Here is a 23,480-nt window from a genome sequence, read left to right as displayed (position 1 = left end):
AATAAAGAGCTTCATAGCAATTTTTTTTAATAATAGTATGCCACCAAAGGACTCCCCTAAGAAAGTTGTAGCTAAGGCCACAAGGTTCGGTTGCCTAGGAGGCCATGGCTTCAGTGGATACTGATACTAGCCTGCAAACATATCTAACTGAATGTACTTAACACGAGGGTAACAATAATACAAATTGGCTTTCATTATTAATATAGGGCCAACATTTCCATCTATATAAATACATAGATGAATAGCAGTTTCTATGCTGATATTAAGTCTACTGTATAGAACATACTTTTAAAAAGGGCTACATTAGAATGAAACATCTTATTTAGGGACTATTTACATGTTATGCTTTGAGACATTTTTAATTTTGACTATTTAGCATTAGACGATGTTTATTAAGTTTACTAACGAATTGGCAATTATTGTTGACCGAGTGGTAATATTTATTATTCATCAGGTGTTAAACCTTCGATTATATTTAAATTTCCAACTGAATCACCGTCTTTACACCTGTGCAAAGACCAAACAGAGCCTAAAAGTATTTTAAGCATCACATTTTTTGCTTTTATAAAGTGAATTTCACAATTAGATGTGGGATAATTTTAGAAGCCCCTAAAGCTTATCCAAATATGTTAATGCCGACTTACCATAGGGCATCTCAGTAGGGTGCTGCGCGGCCTCTTCCGCCACGTGCAGAAGGAAATTTTCCACCTCCTCTTGACTGGTCAAGTCCACCTCGTGCACCCATGCCTCGGGCGCCACGCATACCTCTTCCAGCCCCACGGGCACCAGCGCCAGCACCGCGGCCAGGAGATGCTGTCCATCCTGCATTGCCGTCTACAACAGATACAAACATTTACATTGCGAGTTCCATTCAGAAGGACAAAAACTTATCTACTTCTTAGTCTTTTAGCTGTTTCGACCAATAACAACGCTTTACTACTGTTTTCACAATCACATAAGGGGAAAAGAATGTCAAATATAATACCTGCTCTTCATATCTCTGTGTGCACAAGTCATTACCGTCAGTGACCAATCTCGTCAACTCTCTAGATTGAGAACCTTCTCAGTTCGACGAAATCTATTATTTTTCGTGTTTCCTTCATATGAGAAAATCGATACAACAAGACTTTACTGTTATGTTTTTTTAAGCACAAAAGCCTGTGAAATTTACAACTGATTGTTCGAATTAGTCAAGTGGAAATTTGAAGAACCATATATTATAGAACTAGGAAAAACAGAAGTGTGCAATTTTTGGCATTAGCGCGTACCAAAAATCAGCAGAAAAAGCTAAAAAAAAAGAACTGGGATTGAAAAAAAGGCGTAGGTTGTCTTTAGGAATCAACATATTGTTTATGTTCGAATTTTTACGCACAAAAAAGCTGTCAAATTTAACTATTTACTTTTGACTAATTATTTTCACAGTTCAACGTGGCAACACTGACGAAATGTAACACTGTCCTAAAAACATAAGTTTTGCTACAACCAAAAGAAAGGTCTTAGAAAATTGCAATTTCCACATAGACTTAAAATGTGTCCACAGGGTAAAATGTTTGTAATTTAATGTATTATATTAAAAAGGACAAAACAGTATCTGCCTCTCTCGACCTTATTGAACCCATCTACCAATCACTTTTTCTAACGACTATAAACAATCCAGCAGTGGTAAAAACTGAAAAAAAGTATTATCCCTATCAAGACACGTTATGTCTGACTTGCCACTAAAGTGAATTATGTCATGCTTCAGATCAAAACAGCCCATGGATAATTTAGCTCTTAATTACAGACACGCCTTTTAAAGGGGTTTGAAAATTCAACTAAAACAGCCACCATGTGATAAATTTGTACTTTGAGTGGGCCCCTGCTGTTAGTACTTTCAAAACACACCTAGAGAGGAGGGGTGAATTCTATCCCTCTCGAGACTCAATCAGCGCTAATGAAGAACACTAAAATCAAACTTTTGGCATTTAAAAGCAAAATAACACCTAAGAAACTTAAACAGCTTGATATTCGTTATTCCATTTTACATTAAGTTTGGTGTCATCTGCAATGGCCAGTAGTGTAATCCAATAACATTCGGTTTATTTTACTCTTTACTCGCCCCTCCTGTGTACACTCGTCTTTTGGAAAGGAGGAGAAGCCCACAGAAGCGTCTTGATTAATAAACCCAGAACTTAAGAGAACAGATAATTACCCTAGATAGGCATATTTTTCTAAAAACCACTTACTAATCAACCACTAGGTGTATGGCAGCCTCAAAAGAAAATTCCCGACTATAGGTAACGGTTACAGTGCTTTTGGGTTCCTCTGGTGAAAAGACTACTAACCCATATCCCAGATTTTGGCTTTGCGGTGGAACAGCTTTAAAAACTTAGTTTATCAAATAAATTGAACCTTAAAGTTACGCAGAAAGCAACAACATTGTAAAAAAAATCTCATCCGTAATGTTCTTAAAACACGTGGTCGAACAATAGCAGTGGGGTTTTTAGATTTCCATAAAAAAAGTTAATTTCCTAACCTATTCTTAAAACTGCCATTCTTACTGCAATATTTTTAAATCTGGAGGCACGCAATTTTTTTGTATGTTTTTTTAAAAAAAAAAGAAAAAAGGAAGTAGTAACACCTGGAATGTTTCAACTCCATATTACGAAGCAAGAATTTATTTTTAACATATCTCCTTCTAAGTGGGCAAACCACTAAATTACTGCCCTAATTTCAAAATAGAAGAGCCAGAAACAAAAATGGACTTACTGTATGGCATTTCATATCCTCCTCCCATTGCACCTCCCATTCCACCATAGGACTCGTCAAAACCATAGCCAGTGCTAAAAAAGAGAATAATATAAGATACATTAACACATCAAAATAACTAGAGGAAAACAGATTAAACATGGCTCAGATTGGGTATCCGAACAAATTTTTCCATTAAAAGATAACCCGAACTGTACGACATTCTCTTCGTCTGTTTTGCTGAGGACGGCCCTTGGATATAGGGTCGAAATATTCATTTAAAGTTGCGTTCCACTGTCTTTTACTGTTGTTCTACTTATTAGTCCGTTGATTTTTGAATAAAATCAAATTGCCATAAATCCGTGGCTAATTGGAGAAAACGCCAAGACAGATAGGTCTCCCTGTTCGCCTGCGAGTCCAGGGGACTTGCGGTCATGTGCACTGTACGATCATTTCCTATTTCAACCATTAGACAAAGCTGGACCGAGATGCAGCTGCTCCGGAGAACATATAAACCAGAAGAAACATAAGTGACAATAGATTTTTTGATGAGTAGGCACGCGTGTGGCATCGGTATTCACAGCCTGGAGAACAGAAAAAGAGGAATCGAGCGTCTAGGAGATCAGAAAGAATGCAGTACGTTGAAGAGATAAAAAAGAAAAAGTAAAAAAATTGGTAGGCTATGGCTGTAATAATGCAAAAGGTAAAGATAACATTGGTTTGAGAATGGAAAGAAAAACAAAGAATGAATTTAAAAGGATAATCAAGGTAAAAATAATTCTAGTTTGAACAATGCGATAACGTCATGAAATTTGATTAGGAAATTTGGCGCTTCGCATTGATATTTCGATTTCATAGTTTTATGAATTTTTTCTTAGAGGGAATTATGTGGTCAGTATGAATGCAGACTTGCAGCTAAATTTAGCCACATCTATTTTCTTAGAAAGCGAAGCTAATTATGCCAAGACAGCTAAAACCAGAATTGAATGTAAAGAATAAAAAAAAAACTCAAACCCTTCCCTTTCTCCAAAAAAGAAAATCCTAGAAATGCGCATTACTTTTGTTTTGGCATCTGCAGAAGTCTTGCAATGTCATATTAAAGCTTGATAATTAAGCTACAGCAAATTATGCAAGCAAGGTCATTGGTGGATCTAGTGAGGGGCCATACCCCCTCCTGGCTCCAAACATGCCCTGGACAAAAAAGTTTGATTAGCAACTGACAATAAACTTGGTAACTAGTGATTAAATAATTTTAAATAATCTTAACACAATCCTGAAACATTCCAAGTTTTATACCAAACTTGCACGTAACCCGAAACTGGAAAGATAATGAAAAGAATGGTGAGGGTTAACTTAATGAGTAAAAAAATCTTTCTGGTGAGCAAGTTTTACATAATGTGCTGGTTCGTGGTAGAATATTTACAACAATAATAACAACAAGCATTACTTAATAGTCTTCTTATAATACAAATACAATTCTTTTGATGTCCTTCACTTTTCCCACCAACAAAAATTCCCCACCTTTAATAGGGAATTTAATAATTAACTTTTTTTTTTCATAGGGTAGACAAGTTAAACATGGCTACATATATTAACTATTAAGTCAATAGTTATAGGGCTCATTTATTATAACCGTTATAGCTATAGATAAATAATTCTTTATACCACCTTGCCGAGAAGCAAAAATTTTTGACGATCCGTGGCCCAATATTACTATCTAAATCCATAGATTATTGTGAAACCTAATGAATAATCTCTGTTAAAACTATTAGATTGCCCCTTATGGTAAAACATTTTGTGGCAAATTTCAAATAGACATGCCACTTTGTGGATTCGTCTCCAACTATTTATGAAATAGAATATTCACTAGAAATTTTCATATTTGATAAAACTTAATCAAACCTTTTAGTCATAAGTCTTACCTGTGAGATGGGAAAGTAGCGAACAACTGGCCAACTCACCCCATTTCTTTCTGCTTTCGCAATCATGAATAATACAATGGTACGAATAATAGAATTCGCACCGTTATTCGAAGTTGCTCGAGCTAATGAGAAATATACACGGGATCGTTTAAACCGATTTATATCTTGAGTAGTTTTCTTTTTTTATATAAGAAAAAAATAAAATGTTATTAAAACTTAATCATTTGAGATCGAATTCGATACTCTTGCAGAGTCCACCTTAAATTTAATCAACGAATCTAATAAAAAAAAAAATATATCATGTAGGCCCTACCTAAACCATGCAACAAGTCACATTGCCAATGTTATTATAAAAAAATAACAGCAAGTTCAGATTATGAACTTGGGTCCAAATAAATATGTTATAAAACGATTCCAAAATATCACCTAACAATGAATACTTAGACGCCACAAACTTTTTAAAGAAACAGAACAAACTTACTCCATGGTTTCGCTAGTGTTCATTCTTGCCTTTTCTAAAAAGTCAATTGTCCTATCAGGTCCACCGAAGCCACCTCGTCCTCTTCCACGGCCACGGCCTTGTGGTCCCATTGGTCCTGGACCTCCCATCATGCCTCCCATGCCCATCATTGGACCAGCGCCTTGACCCGCCATCATCTAAAGGTGATAGGAAAATGATAAAAGATATTCAAAATCGAATAAGGGATGAAAAGGAATTGTAGTCACAATAGGAACTCAAACAGGAAAATATACATTCAGGTAATATTAGTGTTTAAGGTGTAACTGAGCACATAAAGAGCATTTGCTATTTCTACCCATGTTGTGGACGCAGCGTTCCCTATTTTATTTATTTAAAATAAAAAGGAATTACAAAGATTAAAAATACTTGAGATAATAATGGATTGGTACTTTGTGACCATTTGTCAAGTCACCTGTTTGTTACAACTAAAGAAATATGGAAAGTTTTCATGAATAACTATTAACACAAAGAAAATAAGTTGAACGGTAATGCAACCTGGACTTCGAAAATATAAAATGAGGTCAGCAGCAAGAGCAAAAAAGAATCGTATACTTCACACAAATACTTTAAGAACAAAAAACACTAAAAACGAAATCTGATTCGTTAAATTAGTTAAAAAGAAAATTAAACCATCAAAATTAATGACATATCGAGAGAATCTTTCAGAAAGATTCTTCTGATTCAAAAATAATTACTTTGAATCCTTAATTTTTGCAGATTCCCACTAGTACTGTTTCGTTAGACTTGTTTGTAAACAAGAAATGTTTCTGTTTCCCTTTACGATTCAGAGCCGGAATAAAGGAGAGAATTTACGCAACCGAAAATCTCAATAATTGTTTAACAACCAAAAAAACAAGAGTTCAAAATTCCAAGGTTCAGGTACGAACACACTTAAGATGGAGCCACGGGGCAAAAACTATGTTCATTTTCATGTCCTTGTTACTTCAGAATCAACGTAAAACCAATGATAAAGAATAATGGACTGTCAGAATTAAAAAAAACATCACCATTTGCATTTACTGTTAACACGCCAAAACAGTCTGGCGTACTCTGTGTCATTTTGGTGAACTTCGGGAAAACCCCGAGATTTTTTTCGTTTGTCAATATCTTATTTTGTTTTATTTTGCAATAGTAGTATATTTAAAGTGTGGGTGTCATTTGAAAACACCTGCCCCACGTTCAATAAGCTTATTACAATTGATTTTCTATAATTTTTGGGATTCAATAGTTAATTGCAATTATTTGATTGGCTTAAAAGCCACTTATGAAAACCTTTGACATTAATCATTTGCTTATGGCTTCAGATTTCAATAAGCTAAAATACCTTCTCTTACAGATAGAAAATTCTATGAATTTGCTTTTAGTATAAGATAGCAATACTTTTGGTTAGTTTTAAAAGGTACAATGGATTGGCAAGATTTCTTAATTCTTTTTTTTTGCAAAAAAAAAGAACAAAAAAAAACACGTTCAATAGAGCACAATAATCATGCCTATTCAATAAGTTTTTGTAATTAATTTCAATCAATAGCACCGAACTCTGTTTAAAGCAGGTTTTTAACAAAGTGTGGTAGGACATTCCAAACCCTGCGTCTTTGCATGGACAAGTGAGAAAGTGAAACTAAGGTCTTATAACAGCTAAGGGTATAATTTTGTAAATTTGGTTTGTAATGTAGGTTTTTTGTCTGAATCCAGAACATATTCTGATAATTCAGATTTTTGGAAATCTCTGGATGCCGAGATCTTTCCAGAAACTAGTTTGTTTTCCCGAAAAGGGACCTCTTCGAAAGAGTTACTTTTTTTCGAGAATAATTGATTTTCCTTACCAAAAGTTTTGTATTAATTTTCCACGTTTACTTATTCCACTTTTGAAGATTTGATGTTTTTAAGTACAAGGAATCTTGAAATCTGGTATTTGACAACCAAGACTGAATATACGTGAATTTTGTGCTAGAACATATCTTTGAACACTAGGTAATTTACACAATATAGGGTCACTGCCCTTGGGACTGTGGGGTGACATCAACCCAGAAGGCAAGCTTAATAGACGTTTTGACGTTTCTAAACAAAATAGTTGTCTCAAAAATTCAATCCAATACCATAGGTGTTTACAGGGTTGTACAGGGCAAAAATGGGCGTAGGAAGGGGGCTAACTGCATTCCAGTTACTTTCGATGCTCAAAAATGGTATTTGAATCATCTAATTTAAATCGAACGAAACACCTAAAAAAACAACAAATAGCAGCACATAGTTCTTTATTAAAGACCACGCACAAAAAACATGTTTTTTAAGTCCCCCACTCCTCCCCTCTAAACCACACGTCCCATTATTATCTGTTGCTTTATTTCAAGATACGTCAAAAGTGCATGCCCTACATTATTTGAAGAAAAAAACACCAGTTCTTCATGTTGTTTTCCTACGTAGAGCTAATACTATCATGCTAAATGACTGAATATCTAGAACTTCGGGTTCTTCAGAAATAGGATAATTTCCTCTCTAATCGTATTAGTCATGCATGAGAATGTATTAGTCATTGTTAAAAATTATGGTTTATGACAAGATGTATAAAGAAAAAAGCGCCGAGTCTACTTGATCTAGAAAAAGAAAAGACCAGGAAACATACCATGTAGTTTGGATCCTCTTCTGGGGTAATGTATTTCTTGATTTCAGTAAGGGCATAGGCCATACGGGCATGGGCCTCAGCAGGACTAGCAATAGAAATGATCTCAATATGGAGCTGCTCATTCAAGTGGGCATATTTGACATCTCCAGAATTCCTTAATTCCTCTTCCTGCAATTACAATCAACAAATTAATGATGGTATTTCATCAAGTACAAAACCCTAATGGATCATTATAGAGGGTAGGACGTGCAAGCATATTTTAAAGAAGTTATTCCCCCCTCCCCCACTTAACATATAACTTCCTCAAAGATTCAAACTGGAAATCCTCGACTAAATAAGAGACAATACGAGTAAAAGACTAGCACAATTGCACCATAAATGTATAAAAACCCACTGTGGATTATTCGGACCAATCTTAGAATGCATGTCTCCCTACCTGTTTGTCACATCCATATTCCCATTGAAATTCACTCCCCTCTTGTTTAAAAAAATTCATTTCGGAATTATTTTTTTTTATTATCAACAGTAGGAGGAAAAACCAGACATATTTCATACTTATTTTTAGCATTGATTTGAAAATTACTAGAAAACATAACCTACAATTCTGGGATTAATATATAAAACTACTGAAATTGTAAAACAATACCACAAAATCCAGACACATGTAATGTATTGTTAGTTAAAATTTCTCTCTAATACCTCTAATAAATTTGTGCTACAGTAGATAAAAATGAGGCAAAAACAAACTTGCTAATAAACAAAAGGTAAATTAGGTCGGTTTAATCTCTTCACAAATTATTTTTTCATGTATCAAAACTCGGTATCAAATTATTATTATTATATTAAAATCAAATTAAATTATTATATCCAAACTCGTTATACTTTCTTCTTGGAATACATAGTCAGTTGCCAAGAAAAAAATATGCTATTATGCAGACTTTGGAGAACTGCGTTAATATCGAAAAAGCCACTTTCACTGGTTTAGAGGATATTTTGCACTTAAAACCCATGCGCGTCCAGCAATCATGGGCTGTATCCAGGGGAGAGTGTTGAAAGGGTTTGAGCCCCCCCCCCAAAAAAAAATGTCCAAACTGTATCCAGCTGAGTTACATGATTGCAGCAAGCGCACTTATTCAATTCTAATTAAACACTAACCTTGGTCCTATCTCTCATTGAGATAGGAACGTTGATTTTGAATTGAAAATCAAGTATTTTGCAGTAGGCATCAAGACATGGCTAATTGTAGAAAAAGCCAATACAGATAGTCCGAGTAATTTAGAGGCAAATGTTTAAATGGCACGGGTAAATGGCGCGAGTATGTATGATTCTCTTATTGGACAAATACTTGTGTGTTAGTTTTTGAAAAGGGACATAAAGATTGCAGGAAACGCACTTATTCAATTCTAATTCAAAACACTAACCTTGTTCCTATCTCTCATTGAGCCTCTTCCAAGGATTGAAATCTTAGTCATAGTTTCATCTTGAAGTTGTTTCATGGTGCTTCCACCAGGTCCAAGAAGTTTACCAAGGAAGTTGTACTGAAACAATATTAATCTTGTTTACTTTGCTAATATGGATGACTTATTCATATAAAGTAGAGCACAAGATCTTGAATTAAAATTTTCTTATGAGGATGAAGAATAAAAATACCAAGTGTGGAGGTTCACTTACATTAACAAAACACATAGAAAATTTAGCCTAATAAATATGTAACCAAGTTATTTCAAGAGCCATACTACAAAAGTAAATACTTTGATATTTCTGCATGATCTTTCTCCATATTTCACGTTTAGTCCTTATATATTCTTCGAAATGGGAGAGGATTATTGATTCAACCCTCCTCTATATTAATCAGACGCTTCGAACTGGACTTATTAGGAGTTTCAGGAGCTCATATCTCAAGGATATGAAGCATAAAATTATATGATATATAATTTATTTACTCAGGCAGGTGTTTAATTTCCACAACACACGCACAAAAGTATGAGCAAGAATCGATAACAGACAAATTAATTTGCATGGTTAATTCAGAATAGAGCATAAAGATTCTTATAAGTTTTTGTTGGCGCACAGGACGTTGAATCAACGTTTCAGTTGCTGGGTCTTATTTGACAGGGACAAGTAGCTAGACTCGCCCAACCATGCGGCATCGATAATCGATCCGTGAACCCCGTATTACCAAGCAGTTTCAATTCAGTGTTCTACCACAGGATTCCTTCCTTAGTTATGTGTAATTAATTTACATATATTACTTGACTAGCTGGATTAATAAACTTACTGCCAAACACATCATAAATCTACAAAGCGTGGCTAGCAAATTAGTCCCAACTAGGACTTCCCAGTCAACCTTCTTCACTAAGTGCAACGTTCCTGGTCTAGCTTCATTTCAGAATGTCTACATCATCACCATCATTGGCATTAATATCAGATTGAAACAATAGAATAAAAAAGGGGTGCATACAACATTATAGGCCCAGCACGCCCTTATTTACTTCACAACCTTTTCTGGTTGCTGTCACTTTAAGTAAACTCGGTGGTAAAAAAAAGTTGCTATGGCTTACAACCTCAAATGTACCCATTGTCCGACTTGTACGATAAATGCATAGATCGGGTATCAAACACCACTAAAACATGTAACTGCAACATACCAGCACCTGAAACAGGTACAAGCAATGGGGAATAAACATATTAGTTTCAAGGTCACTTTCAATAAAGAGCATCAATCAAACACTGTTATTCATATGGTCACAAGGAACATTGAAAGAACTTGTATCATGTTGGAAAGTAGCCTAGTTTAGTTTTGAGCTACTTTCAGGCTCCTCCAGCTTGGCAAACGATACTAAATTCAGTGGAATTTAGATCCGAACAAAAAACCGGTATTACCAATCCAAATCAAGGAGCTATTTCCTTGGGAAAACAATAACTTCCTATCCTCCTTTTCTACAAATCTACTGAAGATTTGGTGAAGGACAGTTAGTGTGCCTCTACAGTTACAATCCTTAAATTATTCATTAAATATTACACCTAGATCCCCTGAACTTAGTTAGCTCCCAACATAATTGCAGAGCCGTTGGCTATAAAAAAAGCTATCAATACTAATCCACTTCCATCCAGAAAAACAGCAGAACTCTCAGATTATAAAGATGCCCTTTGACTCATTAGCAAAATAACACCACTGATTTAGAGCTGAAAACAGCTCAGTTAGTACAATAGTATAAAGCAGCTTCATTCAACTCAGATTTCGGCATATTACCAGCCTTCAATGCATAAAATATAATGAGGCAGAAAACGAACGTGGTCAGTATGTTCATTATAATAATTTTTAATGTATTTTTTTTAACATTTTTTTTTCGATATTCGTTTAATGCAAATAAACCATTGAACCTACCTTAGGGAATTGATCAACAGGCAAGCAACATCTTGAGACAAGTTTAACTTTTGTATCATTGTAGAGATCCATAAATCCAGATCCATCAGTATTTGGTACAGTTTTTGGCCGACTTCCAGTTCTTATATGCTTGATTTCTGAAAAAAAAACATGCTCATTTCAAGCTAAATTATTTTGCATAGAGACAAAAAGCTATATTTAGAAACAATAAACAAATGTTGTCTCATTTCAGGTGTAATTTTAAAAAAATCTGTAATTTGGCAGATGTGAAAAATAAAACAAGCTGGTAATTTGGAATTAGTGACAGTCCCCAGACAGTTCTTCTACTTCAAATATTCTTTTTTGAACTTAAAAATCAAAGTACTTGAAAGCCAAGTTTTTAATTGAATAAGGATTTTTATTTATTTAATAGTACTAACCAATTTCTACTATGTAGTTAAAAGTCGACTAATACCTTCTACAGCCTTAGAACATGTGAACACTGAAAAAATCATCGGCAGGTATTCTACTAAATGATTAGCAAAATAAATACTACAAAAATAAGCTACTATCTAAACATTTCTTATAGGGAAGCTGGTGATAAATTTGACATCCCAAAAAGTGTCCTCTATAGACATCATGGATGGAAGACCTCCCGAGATTGACGAGTTTCAAGAGGAAGAACTTGTGAAAAGCTTGGTGACTTGTGGACAGATGGGCTATCCCATGACAGCTTTTGACTTGAGGTGTTTTGTTAAGTATCACCTAGATCGCCAAGGAAGATCATCTGGCAGATTCAAGGACAATATTCCTGGCCTGCGGTGGGCGAAAAAATTTCTAGAAAGAAACAGTGGCAAACTGTCAGAGAGAATGGCCTCAAACATAAAAAGAGCTAGAGCAAAAGTGAATCATGCTATGGTTAGGGATTTTTTCAAGGAATATGCTAAAGACACAGAAGTAATTCCTCCTCAAAATATCATAAACTATGATGAGACAAATCTGACTGATGAGCCAGGGAAGAAAAAAGTGATTGTGAAACGCGGCACGAAGATACCTGTTTTATTTTTTAATACGGTTTCCAAATTATTCACATTAACTATACCCTCATTATTCAGAAGTTGAGGGTTTCGGCTATAATTTATGTGCTGTACGTCAAACAGTAGTACTTAGCTAATACGCCATATAATGATAATTTTTCCATACGAGCATAATTCAGTTAATATATATATATATATATTATAAATAATATATATTATGCAATTTCGATCATTGTGGAATTAATGTTTTTTAGTTAAAATCTTTAAATCTCATTTTCAATGATAATTATCTACATTGTTTTTGCAGACTAGCTTCATTATTCCTTTACAAACTAAGCTGCAAGCCTGTAACAAGAACCACAGGAAAATTACATGTTTTTTCTCTATACAACATAGATGTAAATTTCTTAGTATTACATGTTATAATTCTACTGTCAGACATGAGCCAATTTGCTAGATTCTTGAATATTAAATTTCTTGAAAAAAAAAATCTTGAATAATAAAATTCTTTAAGGAATTGTGAATACCACAATTATGAAACATTAGTTGACAACAAACTACTCACAGACAAGACAGCATGGCTTCAGATCTGGGTACTCAGTTGAGACAAGTCTTATAGATGCTTATGACTATATCACTGAGCTGCTAGATCATGATACTCCAGTTCACATGATCTTTTTAGATTTTTGCCTAAGCATTTGATAAACTAATAGCTTTTGACATCCATCTAGGTTTTAGAATAGGAATGCAATTCCTTACAGGAAAAAGCCAGAGTGAAGGTTTTTGGGGATACTGGGCAAGAATTCTTCACTGAAGTTGACAATTGTGTGCTTCAGGGAACAATCTTTGGTCCAACATAGTTCAATGTTTTTATTAATGTTCCAGAACCTGTAGGCAATAAGATGAGCCTTTGCACTTCAGAACTTATTGGCCCTGTAGTCATCAGTTACAAGACCTTCCACACAGGAAGACCTGTATTTGCTTTCACTTTGGGGCTGTAAGTGGAAGGTTGAATATAAAGTTCAAAGGTGCAAGTTGGTGCAATTTGGGAGAATGGATATAAGATGGCAGTACCATATGATTGGAGGGGATAGCTCAAAACATTATTGGCTCTTTAGCAACCAGGGGAGATTTGGGAATTGTTGTTGATGAGGAATTAAAATTTAATAAACATGCACAAGCGGCAGCTGCCAAAGCATCCCAGGCCTCTGGCATTATCAGGACTACAGTAAGCAGCAGATTGTCCAAAATTATAACCAAACTGTAAAAGGGTCTTTGCTCTTGTGAGACCATTAATAGAATTTGAGACGTGATGCAATACCACTGAACAAGAATGATCAGCAGAAAATGGAATATGTCAGACAGGCAACAAAAGCTGTTTATGGATGCAAGAATCTCAACTATCCATCTAGATTGAATAAGCTAAAAGCTCGCTGTGCTTGCGTACAGACATGAAAGAGGTGACATCATTGTGAATTATAAGCTTTTGAATGCTAACTCTTGTTAAACCCCTTTCAATTTGATGAATCCTCCAGGACAAGGAGACAGCAATAAGTTGTCCCACAAGAGGGTAGATACCGAGTCCAACCACAAATACTCCAATAGTAATTACTGTTGACAAGACTTGGTCCATTAAACCATGGAAGGCAGAGCAGGATGCAACTGAGTCAATGACTTCCCATAATCACTGAACAGCAACCCTACTGGATTTTTTCATTATTTTGCAGGACAATGTGACATAAGTAACTTATGGCTAAAAGAAGAAACAGATGGCACGCTGCTTAGAAACTTCCAAAGCATAATTGTCCGGTCTACTTTAGGGGTTCCAAACTGAGGATGCACAATGTGGATTTCTTTGAATAATTTTTGGAAAATGTAAACATACCTAGTGGCAGAAATTCAGAAGAAGCTATGGGTCTATTCTAAAGAATGTGTTGTGAGATTCAGAAGGATTAGGACCCACAGAGGGATTTTGTGCCCAAGGTTTACATATACAAATGTATTAAGTATTTACCTGCATCTATTGTTGCAAGTACTGTTTCAGATACTCCTGCCTGAGATAGCATTAGACGAGCATCATCATAATCTTTCACCAAATCTTGGACATAGACGGGCTCTTGCTCAGGTTTGCCAGCCATTTTTTAATATCTATAAGAAAAATATAGAGAAGTAAGCTATGTACAGTATGCAGCATATTCATCATGAACAGTCAAGGGTGCACTAAGGTAGAAAAGTCATGGGTTCTGAATGAAGGCTAATAGTCTTTATCTAGAATGGTGTATGAAACCAGACAGCCCCCTTGTGAAACAAACAAAATGATTCAGTTCATAAAACAAAGTGAAAAATAGTTTATAGGGGAAAAAAGGTAAAATTGCCTGAACAACAATTTACATAACTACAAATTTCTTGACAATATTATATTTTACAGATGCAATAGATTTTAGAAAGCTTTTTCCATTAACAAACCATTTCCTTAGTAGGAAAAATCATTTCTTAAATAGTTAATTCTAAACATACAACCTACTATAGCTATTATGCTCTTAAGTTTAAAACATAAACTTGTATAATGGAATAAGAATGAAATTATGAAATATTTCCTGAAAATTCTACCTTTTAGTAATCCTGCTTAAAATGAGCATGGTAAAGATTTGTTGACAATGAAAAGATGAGAATAAAAACATGTCAACAATTGAATTGATTTTAACTATAGACTCATAGCTAAGTGAGGGCTATTCAACCTCAACCCTCTGCCTCTATTGAACTTCACCACAAAAGTATATACTTTTATACTATACACAACTTTCCCTCTAAACAGCCCTGAAGATTGATTAACAAGGACCAACTTGGGATTGAAAAAAAAAAAAAAAAAAAAACAGATTCAAGGTATGGGCCTACAGCACAAACAGGGCCCAAGTAAAGTGATTCACAGCATTCATAAAAATCCATGAACAACCTGAAGAAAAGTCCAACTATTCCTCAAAAATCATTGAAACTGTGTTTTCCAAACCAAACAAAAAGCAGACTTAAAACACAAATAAAGCAAATACATTTGTTTTAATTAAAAATTTAAGGAAATATATTTTTCTAGAAAATGCTTTTTGCCTTCTATGCAGTCTTTAAACCATAGAAATAGGAAAAGGAGCTTGAAAATACTTCAGGATAATATTAAAGGATTTTACTTGTTTTCAACTTAATAACCTTAATGTGTAAAAACTTCAACAGGCTTATTAGGTCTATAAAAGCAAAGAAACAATTATTTGACCTACACAAGGAATTTGCTTTTACCTGCTTGCTAGGTTATACACCAAAAACATCAATGGATGTTTTCCTGAGAGCAATTTTAGTAGCAAAAAGAAATTTATAAATTAATTTCTAGATAAAAAAAACACTAAGTATTTCCTAATATTATAAAAGTAGGCTATACATAAGTTTCTTTAGTTCATAAGGGAAGCAGATTCTATAATTTTTTCTATTGATCACATCATCATGTATACTTCTATTGTTATCCACGCTCATAAATGTTTGGTTTTTACAGGCCAAGGAGAATATTCACAAAAGAAAACAGCATCAACATGTGTAAAACAGGAATATATATTAAATAGGACAATAGCCTAGCTATATTAGGGGGAGATGGTAGGGCATATCTGTGACTGTGAGTGAAATAATTGGCCTGTTATGTTTAAAAAGAACATAAATATAGGAATAAGTAGGGTGTTTCTAGGAATAAAAATAGAAATCAATGCTTGAAAAGAATATTGGAATCAACCTAGGGTGTTTACTGGAAAAGTTCTAGTGGGTCATATAATTTAGCTAAGATGAAAGTGAAAACATTATTTGATGCCTTTTTTTGCTCTTTCATAATTCAATAATTGCTTTTGGAGGTAACTAAATCATGAGCCCTTAAAAGGGCCCCAAAGGTATTTCATTTTGTAACCATGCAAAGAACCTATCAACAATTGTTAAGTTAAGCTGTGTTCACATTTGTGTCGGGCTAGAATCCCACGTCTAGTCAGACTTCAATGTCTAGGCAACAACTGTTCACAAGTAAAATTTGGTGCTTAGCTAGACTTTGAGTTCTAGATTCTAGAATTCAATGTCCAGGATTTTTTATTACAGCCAATCAGAATGTGTCAAGTTCCACTATTTTTACATTTTTAAACTGAAATTTAATTTTGTTTTCTCATTAACTGTTTTTTTCATTTTAGGCAATTATTCAACACCAAACATAATAGTGAAGCACACTAAGGCAATTTGGTAAATTTTTAGGTGGCACCATAATTTAGCTAGGATGAAAGTGAAAATGTCAATTGATGCCTTTTTTATGCTCTTTCATAATTCAATAATTGTTCCTGGGGCTAGTTGCATCTTTAGCCATTAAAGGGTGCCGAAGGTACTTTTGTAACCACACAAAAAAGTTATCAACACTGGTTAAGTTTGTTGAAAAGTGGTTAAAACCATATCACGTGATCATAAATAAGTTGTTCAAGAGTAATATATTCTAAACTAGACCCTGGTGCCGCTTCGGCGGATCGACCGAACGCCACCGACAAGAGGCCTGGTCGACTGCCACCGAAGTGTCGCAACGCTGCTGGCAGAGGTGGCGGCGTTCGGTCGACTTTAAATTGATTTTGCGACAATTCTTTATTGCGTCAACCGCAAAGTCGGAGCTTTTCCTTCTCGTCGGGTTTAGTATTTCGATTTTCCTGATTAGAAATCAAGCAGAGCTTGCACTATTCCGAATTTTCGGGTATTTTACCCGAAAATCTATGCATCACCCCGAAAAAAAAATTGGTTCCCTGAATCCCCAAAAATCATGCAATCACGGTGCCACCCCTAGCAATTTATCACCAGTGACTTTCCCTGTCAAATATGAATTTGCATACCATAATTCTTCACTACTCTCTTGTTCATTAATTTTAGTCTCTTTTGTTACTTTGCATAAAAACCAGACAGATGCAATATGCAAATGCAAATATTACAATATACACAATTCTTCATATGTTGACAAAAAAGTATCGTCTTTATGAAATGAGTTTAAATCATTTCGAATGCAGTTTCCCAATCGCTATTTCTTACATCATTCGCAGTCAAGAAGTTTATTTTCAAGTTGAATAGAATAATAGAATGCATTCATTACTATACAGCTTCAGCCTTCAGTTGGATTTTGAAATTGACAGCTGACCAATTGTTTCTACAGCTGAATTGTAAGTTTGCATATTTTTTTCTTGCTGTTTTTAGATAAGATTTTCTTAATGTTTAATACTCAATTGTTGAATGCCTGATAGAAAATAATATCTTCTTTCTGAAACGTTTTTACATCCCCCCCCCGCCCCAAAAAACCTTCTATTGAGGCAAAATTTAGCTATAGACTAAGCTATGTACAAGGTTGGGAAATTAAAGAGACTGAAACGGGATTTACCCCAAAAATATGATTCATAAATTAATTGTAAACTATTGCCTATAGGGGGGGGGGGGGTAAGGGGCTATCATTTTTTAATGATAATACCTCATTTTTTGTTGAAAGCAGGGATGCCAAAAGGATAATTATTTTTTCATTTAGAGTGGAGACAGAAGAAAATGATATCAAATTCCCTGGGAAATATTTTGATAGACCCAAGGCCCCCCACTGGGACTCATTCATTGTCTTGGCTATTTTGCAATTTCTCATAGGCTACTGGCCTAATTTGGCTTTTGTGCGTGCTCCCTTTTAATTAGATTATTTGGATCTTATTGAATGCCACGGCCAATCTAGGACTCAGTTTTCCAATAATTTGAGGTATATCTGAATAATTTTGACATTTTTGTTGTTGTCTTTGTACTGCTTTACTCATACACTCAATTTTTTTTCAAGGAACACTAAGCTGTTTAGCGTTATTTTGCATGTTTGTTTGAACCATTTAGTGACCTAGTTAATTATTAAGTAAATTATTTTTCTAATATAAAGCTGAGACGGTATCCTATAAAGCTGAGGTGGTATCCAGAAGGGGGGGGGGGGCAGGGAGGTATTACATTTAAATGATAACTTCTCAAAATTTTTTTATTGAAAGCAGGGATGTCAAAGTTTTTTTTTATATAAAGCAGAGACGGCATCCTATCAAGGTGGTATCCAGAGAGGGGGGGGACGTAGTGAGCTATCATATTTAAACGATAATACCTTGATGTTTTTTTTGAAAGCAGGGATGCCAATAATTTAATTATTTTTGTTTTATTTAAAGCAGAGACGGGATCCTATCAAGCTGGTATCCAGAGGGGATAGGGAATTATTATATTTAAGTGATAGTACCTTGTTTTTTTTTATTGAAAGCAGGGATGCCAAAAAGTTGAAAAGTTGACAAAAATTAACAAGATTTTCATGAGTTATACTTGATACAGCACTTGTTAAGTTTTATTGCCCAAACAGAATGTGTCCAACCTGTTTTTTTTTCTTATTGATGAAACGGGTTTACTTTGAAAACATTCATTCATAAGTACCAGGCAGATTCACACTAAAACAAATTTGTGTGACAAAAGCAATATTGACATCCCCACCTAACATTGTTCTTGAGTGACAATGGTGCCCTTGGTCCAGTGCCCAAGTTACATTCAGGGTTGCCACTCTGACCTGGAAGAATTTACTAAATCGGAGAGAAAAAATTTACTAGATCGCATCTGTTTTTACTAAATACTCGAAAAAAATTTTCACCATCAAGCATCGATTTTTAATATAGGAGGATAATCAATTTCATTTTTTCTCCTTTCCTCTTTTCTTTCGTTTTCATAGCATGATTGAAATATATATATATATATATATATATATATATATATATATATATATATATATATATATATATATATATATATGATTGCCAAAAATATGCACAAATATAACATTTGGAATATAACACTTTTTTCAAAGCTTTGAAGAAAAGCAAAAAAGGCTAAATACCCCTAACTACACTTGAAAGCTATTTTAAAAAGAAACTTTGGAGATTTCCATGGATATGACCAAAGCAGAAGCTTTGAGCCTGGGTGGGATCAAAGGAGTCTTTGAGTATTTTGACCACAGGTGACTTATTTTTGCAACTATCTTAAATTTGGTAATTTTTGTGAGCATTTGGAAATCAAAGCTTAAACTCAATAACTAATACTAAGTGTCCAAACATTTTGCTTGGATTAAAAGTGATAAACTAGGAAGAAAATCTCAACATCTTCCTGGAGCTGCTTCAGTCTGTATATTATTTCATTTAATTGCATTTAAAACAGATGAGCTTTTCATTTTTTACCTAAGAAAATAGCAGGCACTTCATTTTTCTTCATACCAAATAAACCATTAAAGTGTTTTTAGTTTCATTGTAATTGAAGTGTTCTCATGTGAAGTATTTATAATGAATTTTTCAATTTGATAAATTTACTCCTTTTAGATGCAGTTTATAATTTGACTGATATTAGGTATTTATGAGTTTATAATTTGGAATGAATGCCCAAAAGAAAAAATGAACAATATCCAAGAGCAGCCAAAAGCAATAAAAAAGTAGCAGTTCAGCCTTAGCCTACATGACATATGTTCTATAAAGAAGCCCAAAAAAACTTTAAAATACATTTTTTTAATGTTATTAAAAACCAGTTTTTGATACAAGAAGGCTTTTTAGGAATCCAAAAGAGCAAAAAAAAAAAAAACAATCAATATCAAAGTTGCCCATTTCAACTGTTTTAAATGTGACAAAACAGATATAGGCAAAGGACATTATGAAAAAATTAAGCTTCTAAGCTCAAAGTTATATTCAAAGTTTTTACCCAGATAACTGACAAATGATGTGATATGGTATTTGAAGTTCTGTATGTTGTAATGCTCAATGAAAAAAAAACTACTAATTTTGATAATTATTTATGTTAAGAATACATAGCTAATAGATAATCCAACTACTCATATTATGCAAGGGTTCTGAAACGCCACAGCCATTTTGTTTCTACCAGATTTCTACTTCTCTTGATGAATAACAGAGAAGACCAGTTTCGTCAGGGAATTGTGAATTTTTGAATTCACAAACAGGCTTGAATCTGTTGTAAATTTAAGCTGTGATTTGAGAAAGACTGATGAAAACATTAATGTTTGTAGTCAACATTGATTGTGCTGGCAGCACACTGCCAACATCTTACTGACAGTGTGCTGTTTTGGCCCTGCTGCTGCAGGTCTTCCCTCATCAGCACGGTGCCAAATAGAATAGACTCCAGTCTATTCTAAACATACTTATTTATAATAGTTCAAACCTCATTTATTAGGCAACTCAAAATATAAACCATTGTCCTACCATTTCAAGTTTTTCAAATGCTGTCAACAAAAATAGAGCTGAATTTTGCAATTTGAAACTATGCTGTCAACAATTCAGGGTGCATAATTGAACATTAGGGGGGTGGGGTGCTAAGGCTCATGGTAATTTGCAGTAGGCCATATAACTTAGCTAGTATGAAAGTGAAAGCATCATTTGATGCTATGAAGTGCAATAAAATTGTTTTCAGCTTCACAACTTTGCTTAATCCCAATTTATAAGGATTTAAAGATATGCAAATACATTTCCTAAATTTTGAAAAAAACACTGATATGGCTTAAAATTTTACTCAAATAAAAGGAATTCCGGTAATTTCTAACCCTCTAGAGGGAGAAGAAGTGGAGGTAGGTAGGCTACTTCAAAATACCTTCCTGGGATATACTTTTGCCTGTAGATCCCTGGAAGTTTTGTTTGGTAAAATTCTACTTTAGTTACTTTTGGCTATCTTGGAAAGGGGTTGTGTTAGGAAAATGAACTTTCAGGGATGGGTCTACAGGCTGAAGTATGTCCTGGGAAGGTATTTTGAAGTACCTACCTGAATTCCTTGTCCCTCTAGAGGGCCCTGAAATTTGCCTACATGACAGGTCTATTTCTACCAAATCATATTATTGACTTATGCATAAAGTGAATATAGTAATCATTTCTATTGGAAATGAATTTCTGCCCCCCCCCTATATATGCCAAATCAGGGTATATATTTCTACAACCTAACCTAACCCTGAATTGGCATATATATGGGGGGGGGGGCTGAAATTAATTTACAATAGAAATGATTATTATATTTGTAATCAGCATAAAAAAAAGGCATCAAATGGTGTATTCACTTTATTCCTAACTCAATAATATGAACTGCAAAATATTTACCCATCAGTGAAAAATAAAAAATGAAAATTCAGGGTTAGCCTACATCTGAGACAATCAGGAAAGGGGTCAGTGTCAGAAAATTAAATAAGGTATGCCTATTTTAAAAGCGTGCAATAAGTGATACAGCAGTGCACTAATCTACTATTAGTCTTAGGTAAAGTTCTACGAAATCATATTATTGAGTTAGGAATAAAGTGAATACACCATTTGATGCCTTTTTTAGCCTATGCTGATAACAAATATAATAATCATTTCTATCGGAAATAAATTTCAACCCCCCCCCCCCTATATGTCAATTCAGGGTTAGGTTGGGTTATGTTAGGTATATAGGGTAAGATACCCAGTAGTCGGCCACCTGCCTATTCTTGGACAGAATCTTTTATACTATTTTAATAACCAATTTACAATGAGCCGTTTCTATGTCCGAGTTTAGGCAGAATTGTCACTTGTTAGTAAATTCAAAAATAGGAGGCACTGTACTAGTGAAACTATTTGAATTAGTAACCTACTTGTTCAGAAATTCTTCAGAAATTTTTTGATACAAAAATTAAGTTTCTAGGTGGTATAATACAGTAATTAGAGTAGTTTAAATGTCAAAAAATTTTCAAAGTGATTAAAGTGTCTGACTACTGGGTGTCTTACCCTATAGGGGGGGGGCAGTCAATATATACCAAATCATATTATTGAGTTAGGACTAAAGTGAATACACCATTTGATGCTTTTTTATGCTGATTACAAATATAATAAGCATTTCTATTTGAAATGAATTTCAGCCCCCCCCCCTATACACGCCAATTCAGGGTTAGGTTAGGTATAGCCTATATCGGGGGGGGGGGCTGAAATTCATTTCTGATAGAAATGCTTATTATTGTCATAATCAGCATAAAAAAGGCATCAAATGGTGTATTCACTTTATTTGAAACTCAATAATATGATTTGGTAGGCTATATATTGACCGGGGGGCTGAAATTCATTTCCAATAGAAATGATTGTTATATTCGTAATCAGCATAAAAAAAGGCATCAAATGGTGTATTCACTTTATTCCTAACTCAATAATATGATTTTGTAGAACTTTACCTGAGTCTTATTTGCAAGACTAAACTAAGTTTTATTTTAAGTTAAACCAAATGGTTTACTGATGTGAACCATTTAGAGCAGCCTGACAAAATTGAACAACAAATGCTAGATTAGGCCTATGTACATCTTTCAGACAGCAAGCAATTTAATAGATAGACTAAATCAATCAGACCTAATCTATAAGTTATGCTATTATTTATGCTATCTAGTATAGTAAGAATTTGATTTGTTTCAGATCTAAAATGAGAATGTAACCAAAGGATTAGTGAAAAAGTTGACTTTCAAAACTCAGCCAAGAGATTATCAGCAAATGAAGGCCTTTGCAAAATAGACTAGGTCTAAGATGGTCAGAAACATTGCTTTAGACCCAATAACAAACATAAAAAGATATGTGTGCATTACCTTAGCTTATAAAACGAAATATTGTATCAGAATAGTACAGTAACAAGCGAATTTTAAGAAAAATTACCTTATTTAGCAAATGCGACCACACTCGTATCGTACAGCAGCGGAAGTGAAAAATGGCGGAAAATATTTCCATGAATGTGAAGAAAATATTCAATAAATCAATAAAACTAGAGGCACAGATTAAAACAGCTAGTGCGCTTAGATTTATTTAAGCCAAAGGCTGCAACTTCAAACCAAGAAGCAAAAGAAAGTCATATTTTTTATGACGAACAGTCTTTTAGGCAGCTTGACGATTATATTACATTATTCTTTTTTAGCCATTGGCAGAACATCTTTTGGCTGTAAGTGATACTGTGGCTAAATGTCAATAGTCAATAGCAAGAAAACATACTTGTAAATTTGGCAAAATATATCATTGGTTGTCTCCAGGCGTAAAGGATTATTGAAAAAAATCCCCCAGGGATTGGTTTTATTTTCAACTATTATAACTAAGGAGTAAGAACTGGCAAACTGACATTGGGCTATATTATATAGCCAAATGTGTCAGTTCTTACTCTTTTATATATAGCTGATATATTAATTTCGTAAGGCCCCGTGTCAATGTGACCCCCTAACATCAAAACCCATTGA

General features: G+C 34.3%; 1 protein-coding gene across 1 annotated transcript; it reads right to left on the bottom strand.

Moving 5' to 3' along the window:
- Positions 1 to 640: 640 nt before the first annotated feature.
- On the bottom strand, positions 641 to 23,029 carry LOC148954884 (glycine-rich protein GRP33). Its single transcript, XM_089099015.1, has 8 exons — positions 22,912 to 23,029; positions 14,208 to 14,341; positions 11,178 to 11,314; positions 9,211 to 9,327; positions 7,790 to 7,957; positions 5,131 to 5,306; positions 2,749 to 2,822; positions 641 to 834 (listed from the first exon to the last, which is right to left on the bottom strand). Exons 2-8 carry the CDS (start codon positions 14,329 to 14,331, stop codon positions 656 to 658), a joined length of 975 nt encoding a protein of 324 aa, XP_088955141.1. The 5' UTR covers positions 14,332 to 14,341; positions 22,912 to 23,029; the 3' UTR covers positions 641 to 655.
- Between the last annotated feature and the right edge of the window lie 451 nt (positions 23,030 to 23,480).

The sequence above is a fragment of the Artemia sp. Qi Xiang Cuo genome, chromosome 2 (genome assembly GCF_049724085.1).
Source record: "Artemia sp. Qi Xiang Cuo chromosome 2, ASM4972408v1, whole genome shotgun sequence".
Taxonomy (NCBI): domain Eukaryota; kingdom Metazoa; phylum Arthropoda; class Branchiopoda; order Anostraca; family Artemiidae; genus Artemia; species Artemia sp. Qi Xiang Cuo.
The sequence above is the reverse complement of the archived record's forward strand: the minus strand, read 5'-3'. Positions and strand labels throughout refer to the sequence as shown.

What these genes read in the sequence shown, in the direction of transcription:
- LOC148954884 (XM_089099015.1), bottom strand. Translation starts at nt 14,331, where the DNA reads ATGGCTGGCAAACCTGAGCAAGAGCCCGTCTATGTCCAAGATTTGGTG. An exon ending in CTGTTGATCAATTCCCTAAG is followed by an intron (nt 9,328 to 11,177) that starts GTAGGTTCAATG and finishes ATATTGTTTCAG; the next exon opens with TACAACTTCCTTGGTAAACT. An exon ending in AACACTAGCGAAACCATGGA is followed by an intron (nt 2,823 to 5,130) that starts GTAAGTTTGTTC and finishes TCTCTTTTTTAG; the next exon opens with CACTGGCTATGGTTTTGACG.